General features: G+C 36.4%; 1 protein-coding gene across 1 annotated transcript in view; it reads right to left on the reverse strand.

The window, feature by feature from the left end:
- Positions 1-8,243, reverse strand: part of LOC106515058 (collagen alpha-1(VII) chain) — a 35,173-nt gene that overhangs the window by 25,708 nt on the left and 1,222 nt on the right. Inside the window, exon 3 of the mRNA XM_014004669.1 lies at positions 4,129-4,323. Within this exon, the coding sequence (XP_013860123.1) occupies positions 4,129-4,204 (76 nt within the window). The 5' untranslated portion in view covers positions 4,205-4,323. The remainder of the gene's footprint in view (positions 1-4,128; positions 4,324-8,243) is intronic.

Here is an 8,243-nt window from a genome sequence, read left to right on the forward strand (position 1 = left end):
ATAGATTTGACCACATAATTTAAAATTTACTGTTTTTAAAAAGATAGATTTATTTGTTTTTCCTTTTACTTGTAGATGCATCTGTGTCTCTTAAATGGTTATATATTTTTTTATTTGACATTTTTTAAGTCATTTTATTTCAATATGTTGTTTTACATATTTCTATCCCCTATATTTACGTTTCCTTATGCATTTCTGCCTCATTATGTAAATAAGGTGGGTGGTCCTTCTTGGGTCAGCTCCTCTCCTACTGGTCAACAGACAGGAAGAAGCAGGATCCGTGTGCAGATCTACTGTGCATGCTTGTGCTGCCTCAGTTTGGCTTAAAGTTTAAGGTTGACTTAAAAACAAAGGCAAGGAGAAAAACACTTACCTGTGTCTTTGTTTTAAACTAAACTTTAAGCTTACATATATTTCTGCATTTATTTCTAATTAYGCCAATTTGGTCCTCTATAACGTGTTACCTAAATAAATTTTTAAAAAGCATCTTAAGTCTGTCAAACAAAGGCAGAGGTGGAAACAAGATCAATCATCCAGAAGTTTGTCTGTCTGGGCTGGCAGGYAGGATTGACATGCCAAGGATAAGGACACAACACATGCTGAGAGATTAGGATTAGTTTTCTTGAAGGTTATCTGTGCTGGTATTTCAAAGGTTGCAACACCATTGTGCTGGACCACCAYTGATTTCCACATTAGATGTAGCCCAGCGGCTTCAGCATAAACTGCAGAAAACTCTGCAAAGGGAAAAAAAAATCTCTTTAATGATGCACTACTGCAATAAACTACAAGAACTAAAAACAAATGTTGGAGAAAATGCAAGAAATAAAAAAGTCCACCGAATCAACTACTACTAAAGAACAAGAAAACATTTGCARCATAAGTAGAAGAAAATTATGTTTCATACCACAAAGTGAAACCATAAGGAATTATGTCAGAGTTTAATCCACTAAAACACTCTTGTAGTCCTGCACAAATTGAGTTATTATTTCTAATAAAACATAAAAGGCTAATTAAGCTGGCTCTCCTAATTAAAGTTGTTCACATAGTTTAGAGATGTTCAACACCATATGGGTTATATCGCACARCAATTACTGTAGTCTTTGTCCCCCATGAAAGAATTAATACAAAACCCCGTTTTTATATACTGTATGCCACACAGAAAAAAAAACACCCAACTTATTTCAACAACAAAAACCTACTCTAAATCGGAAATTACTCTTTAAAATGACTACCTTAAAGCTGAATAGAAGGCTACAGCGCTGTTATTCACATGGGTTAGCATTAGTTGCAGATTCAAAGGTAGACTGAAGTGTTTAGTATTATTTTAGGCTCTTATGTTGCCAGAGTGGGTAGGTGATTAGAAATAAGGCAGATCTGGAGTGGAGCTTGGTTACAAAAAGAAAAGCTAAGGAAAAAAAATATTTGTAGAGGAAATATTTAAACCAATAGCTAAGAACATGAAGTGTTTGAAGTGTTGAAGAGCTTGATGTGTTGTTTAAACATCAGCTACTGTCGGTATACAGTGGTTTGCAAAAGTATTCATACCCCTTGAACTTTTCCATATTTTGTCACATTACAACCACAAACATAAATATATTTCACTGGAATTTAATGTGAAAGACCAACACAAAGTGGTATACAATTGTGAAGTGGAAGCAAAATTTTACATGAATCAAAACATTTTTTACAAATAAAAAACTGAAAAGTGCGACGTGCAAAAATATTCAGCCCCCTTTTCCCTGAGTGCAACCAATTGCATTCAGAAGTTGCCTGATGACTGCTAATGACTCAAAAGGGTCCACCTGTGTGTAATCTAATCTCAGTACAAATACAGCTGCTCCGTGACGGCCTCAGATGTTGGTTAAGAGAATATTGGGGAGCAAACAGCATCATGAAGTCCAAAGAACACACCAGACAGGTTAGGAATATGGTTTTGGAGAAGTTTAAAGCAGGCTTAGGTTATAAAAAGATTTCCCAAGCTTTGAACATCTCACGGAGCACTGTTCAATCCATCATCCGGAAATGGAAAGAGTAAGGCACCACAGTAAACCTGCCAAGACAAGGCCGTCCACCTAAACTTACAGGCCGAACAAGGAGATCACTGATCAGAGAGGCAGCCAAGAGGCCCATGGTGACTCTGGATGAAATGCAGAGAGCCACAGCTCAGGTGGGGGAAACTGTCCACAGGACAACAATTAGTCGTGCACTACACAAATGTGGTCTTTATGGAAGAGTGGCAAGGAGAAAGCCATTGTTAAAAGAAAACCATAAGAAGTCCCGTTTGCAGTTTGCCAGAAGCCATGTTGAGGACACAGCAAACATGTGGAAGAAGGTGCTTTGGTCAGACGAGACCAAAATTGAACTTTTTGGCCACAATGCAAAACGCTATGTGTGGCGGAGAAAGAACACTGCACATCACTCTGAAAACACCATCCCCACTGTCAAATATGGTGGTGGCAGCATCATGCTCTGGGGGTGCTTCTCTTCAGCAGGGACCGGGAAGTTGGTCAAAGTTGATGGGAAGATGGATGGAGCCAAATACAGGGCAATCTTGGAAGAAAACCTGTTGGAGTCAGCAAAAGATTTGAGACTGGGGCGGAGGTTCACCTTCCAGCAGGACAACGACCCTGAACATAAAGCCAAAGCTACAATGGAGTGGTTTAAAAAAAAGAATATTCATGTGTTAGAATGGCCCAGTCAAAGTCCAGACCTAAACCCAATTGAGAATTTGTGGCAAGATCTCAAAACTGCTGTTCACAAACGCTCTCCATCCAATCTGACTGAGCTTGAGCTGTTTTGCAAGGAGGAATGGGCAAGAATTGCAGTCACTAGATGTGCAAAGCTGGTGGAGACATACCCTAAAAGACTTGCAGCTGTAATTGCAGCAAAAGGTGGCTCCACAAAGTATTGACTCAGGGGGGCTGAATAATTTTGCACATCGCACTTTTCAGTTTTTTATTTGTAAAAAATGTTTTGATTCATGTAAAATTTTGCTTCCACTTCACAATTGTATACCACTTTGTGTTGGTCTTTCACATTAAATTCCAGTGAAATATATTTATGTTTGTGGTTGTAATGTGACAAAATATGGAAAAGTTCAAGGGGTATGAATACTTTTGCAAACCACTGTATGTAATAAGTGCAGTCTCTGTGTGGGTTTCTTGATGTTCAAATTGTCAACCAGTTAGTGGCTTTTCTTAACAAATCATGAAACCGACAATCCTTCTATTTGCTAGAAAATGGGGAGAAACCCCATCCAGACTAATAATAAAAAAAACTAAGTATGAGCAATTGGTGCAAACGGAGATAACCTCTAAGTGCTCTTGATTTGTTTAAAGCAGTTTATATTGAGCAGGTGGTAACAGCAGAGCAAAAATATCTGTTTTACAGTAAATTATACATAAAATAAAAGCTCAACAATAAAAAAATTTGTCTGTTTCTTCAAAGTGAGCGAGCTTAAGCATCATTCTATTATTTAATATAAAACTATTGATTAAAAAAGCTTTGAGCTGTCTCCTTTATTGATCCTATAGAGCATATTTTGTTTTATTGTTTGTAATTAAAAGAAAAAAGGCACTAAAGGTTATTGTGGACAGTTACACAACGTGATGACATTTATGTTATTGCTGTCAATAAATGATATTAACAGGAGCAAAGGAGGAACAACTTCATTTAGATTAGTGGGTTCTTTGTATCAACTTTCTTCCAATCAGGTTCCAGATGGAGATCTAAGTTTTGATTGGCTTATTGACCTTTTGTTGACATCCAGTAACGCCTGAGGCTACGTTTCTGTATCTGGGAGATGAGTTTGACAGAGTTTGAGTGCAGAAGGATGTTTAAATGCTTTTCACTATGGAGGGAATAAAAACAGTTTCTGGGTTTGTGTTTGAGCTACCACTGGATCCAGGTGGGAGATTTAATGATGGAGTTTCCACACACTGTGCTTAGTGAGCTGCAACTTTCTTTGACTCCTTGAACAAAGCTGTCAATCACACGGTTTTATTTAGAACTTTGATTTAAAATTGTAATTTAAACATCAGTCATTTATAACATTTCTCATACTCCTGTTACTATATGGKTATAATAGAAATAACAGAAGTATTGGAGTGCATGTATGTCATCACGTACCTTCAGCTTGTGCTGTAACACTTTGATGCGAGAGTGAAAGGCACAGAAGAAAGATCCAACCAGAGTTGAGGCCCATGTTCTTCTGCTCCTCTTCTTCCTCCTTCAATCACCTGCTCCTCCTGTCCTCTTCTTCCCTCAGCAAATCTTAAACTCCACTCCAAAATCATCAATTAACAAACGCCTCTTTGCTCCAATCTGAAATTATACAAGATGAGCAAGGAAGAAAAAGAAAAACATAATTAAGGGCTCTCAAAGATAAAACACACTCAGACATTTTTGAATTTGTGAAGGACTTGTGAGTCTTTTGTAGAAGTCACACTTTTTCCTTTAGGTAAGACAAGACTAACTTAAATAATTTACAGATTTGGCCAACAAAATAAAAACGTCAAAAATGCCTTCATAGTGTCTAATATAAACCTACAGATGTTTTAAAGTTGCATAAACTGGGTAAAATAAAAACATTTCTTCACAATGGAACATAGTAAACAAATAAAAGTTTATTAATTGTTTATTAGCTTGCAAAACTAAGCAACTATTTGTAGGAGGGGGAAAAAGTAATTTTGATTTTAATGGCAGCAGTACATTTCCAAAAAGACAGGACAGAGCCATGTTTACCACCTCCCTCTTCTAACAAAACTCTGTAAACATCTGGGAACCGAGGAYATCAGCTGCTGACGTTTTTGGAGAAAAATGTCCAATTCTTGTCTGATGCAGGGTTTCAGTTGTTCAAAAGTCTTAGGCAGATTTTTTTGTTTTGTTTTGTTTTGTTTCATGATGCATCAAACTGTTTCAATTGGGGAGACGTCTGGGTTGCAGGTGGACCAGATCAGAACCTGGACTCTTTTCTTAGCAAAATGCAAAGCCTTCAAAAAAAGAAAAAAAAAGACTGAATGAGAGCACATGTTCTTCTAAAACCTGTACATACTTTTCTGTATTGATGGTGTATTTCCACATAAGCTGCCCGTGCTTTATAGGCACCGATGCACCCCCATACAATCAGAGAGGCAGAATTTCTAATTTTGATTTATCTGTCCAGAAAACAGTTTTCCACCTTGCATCAGCTCATTTTAAATGAAATTCGGCCCAGAGAAGTCAGCAGTGTTTCACATATGGCTTCCTCTTTGCATGATAGAGCTTTAAGTTGCATTTGCAGAAGGCACAGCAAGCTGTGTTTACAGAAAATGAGCCCATGCAGTGTACACAACAGAATCAGATGTTTCAGTGAGCAACCACACTTATCTGAGCATAGTTTAAAAATAAATAAATAAATCATAAAGTAAGTCTTTTTTTAAACTTTACAGGTGAACTGAAGGATTTTTTGCATTATTAAAGACAGCAAAAACAGTTTAGAAGTAATATGAACTGGAAGGTCTGTGTTTGATTGACAGCAATTGACAGGTTGGTGGAGCTGCCTTTATATTTTCAGGCAAAGAGAATAAATTTACTGCACAGCTACAATTCTGACAGCATGTTCAAAAAACTATATTGCTTTAAAGTTACGCTCTAAACGTGTGAAAGACGGGCAGATAGAGAGAATTTTTGAGAAAATGTACTTGTTGACTTAATGAGACTCATTGGCATAAAAAAATCATTTTCCTTACGCAACAAATCAAACTGCTGGGTAGTTTTTCCAGCCGAAGTTAGATCTGTTTTTTTTTTTTTTAAATCTTTTCCATTAACTGGAGACAAGTTGTCTGTCAGCAAAATATCTCATCAAGCACAGGATGGTTTTTATGAGACAAAAATTCCCRCACTCAAGCATTTTACCTAGAATTTGGTATCAGGTATCAGTATTTCTACCTAAAACTTTGTTTTGAACTGTTGGTATTAACCCTGTCTGTTAGTAAAATTTCTCATAAAATAATTGGAAACATCCACAATTACCCCATGGAGTCACTCCAAATTAAAATAACAAGCATGTCTGTAACTCCGTCACTTTTAAGCTAATTGTGGTGTGACAGTAGCTAGAAGTCATCTTCAACACATTTAGTGGCAACAAACTTATTTTGYAATCTGACAATATTCTGTGAGGTTGTGCACATTAAAAGGTTTGATCAAAACAGCTATAACTTGGTCCCTTYGCAGCATAAAATGATGAACGCTATAATTTTAATTTAGATAATTTGAAGGTGACTGTATAAATCTGCAGCATAACATTCTGAATAAAGCTACTTCAGTCACATTGACACTTTATGATAACGATAAAGTATTTAAAAGCAGTTTGGAATATTTCTGTCATGTCACACAATTATGTTGCTTTAGTTGCACTTGAATGGCTAAAATCAGCTCAAAGATCCTGTAAACATAACAAAAATGCTTACATAAACAACATTCACTCTCTCAAATGTAATCAGCATCTGATCTAAGTCAGCACAACGTGCTCTAAGACATCACAGCAGGAAAGGATTGTAAAACTGAAATGAAAGAACCTACTATCAAAGATCAACACATTTACACAACAGAGATCTAGAGAGAAACACACCTGCTGATGTGTTTTACATTAATCCACACATACCTACACGTGCATGTGAGTGTTGTATGGGCAYGTGCAAATCATCAAAGAAATCTGCATTCACTCAGCAACATGAAAACATAAAAAAACCTCTCTTGGCTTTAAAAGCCAAACCCTATTTATTATGTCAATTCATCAGTTTGAAATCTGYCTCATGAGAGCATGGTTCAGCGATAAATTTATGTGGTAACGGCATAAAAAAATGATCAGTATGAAACAATCAGATTCCCAGAAAATGCCTGAAAGTGATTTGACCATCTGCTCTGACTATGGCCGAATGGCCGAAGGCTGAATCRTTTACACCTTCTGCAGATGGAAGTGTGTGGCAGGGCTTGAACTCTAATGTAACAGCCAAAAGAAGAAAAGAAAYCTGCACTTCCCCCCTGCTCACATACCAGTGCATAGCTAAGATCTGTCTCTGCATGTATCACCTTATTACTGAAGCACAGGGAGGACTTATCTTATACATATTGGGATAAATGACACTCAATGCATTGCACATCTATGAGCTGTGCTCATGCTACAGTTAGTTTTTGAATATATGTGCATGGATGTTCAACAGTAATCTGAATCTACTAGTGTTACACTGCTTAAGTAGTTTAAAATGAGTGTCTTTTCCCCACCTTTTCATGTTAAAAGTTGATTGAAGCTGCGAAAAGGAAGAATATTTATATTCAGCGGTGAGACTACATTTTACATTATTTTAAAGAAATTTGAGAGCAGCGCCCAAACTAGTTTTAACGGTTTAAAAGTGACCCTGATGCCAACATGATTACATACACAGCTTAGTATTTTGATTATTGACAGACTTATCTTACCATGTTAGCATGAAAAYGTTTCTTCTCAACACAAATCCAATACCAAAAGATTCTACAACCTTTATAATCAAAAMATATATTTCTGCCCTCATCTCACTAAGTAAAATGTAACTAAAGCTGCAAAAAATATTTGATTTAAATATTACACAACTCATGGTTGTATAAATATTACTTGTAAAAACTTTGGTTTGTTCTATTATGAATTTTAGGTCTGTGAGAAGTTGTAGACAGGTATTTTTACAAAGAAAAAGACCAAACTTTTTTTTGTTTATATGTCCTTCTTAGAAGACTAAACTAAAATATAGAAGTCTGTGCAAGTACTTGTATATGTGCAGTCTATTTTCCCTGATGCCTGGAAGTTTGCTCAGATTACTCCCATTTTTAAATCTGTTGATCCAACAGAAGTTTCAAACTATCGGCCAATTTCTGTTCTTCCTATTTTTTCTAAGTTACTTGAAAAAACATTATTTAATCAACTACTTCAGCATCTAGAAGCTAATAATATGCTAAGCAATAGCCATCATGGTTTCCACACGTCAAGGTCAACCATGTCTGCATTAATTTTATTCACTGAACAAATACGTGCTGCTTTGAACAAAGGTCAAGTAACTGGTGCTGTATATATTGATTTTCGTAAAGCGTTTGACACAGTTGATCATTATACTCTCTTTCAAAAGTTGATTTCTTTTAAACTTTCATCATCTGCAATACAAATGTTTTCCTCTTATTTGACTGATAGGTGTCAGGTTGTGAAACATGGAAGCTCTGTGTCCAGGTCTCTGCCC

Source organism: Austrofundulus limnaeus, unplaced genomic scaffold (assembly GCF_001266775.1).
Source record: "Austrofundulus limnaeus strain Quisiro unplaced genomic scaffold, Austrofundulus_limnaeus-1.0 Scaffold26, whole genome shotgun sequence".
Lineage (NCBI taxonomy): Eukaryota > Metazoa > Chordata > Actinopteri > Cyprinodontiformes > Rivulidae > Austrofundulus > Austrofundulus limnaeus.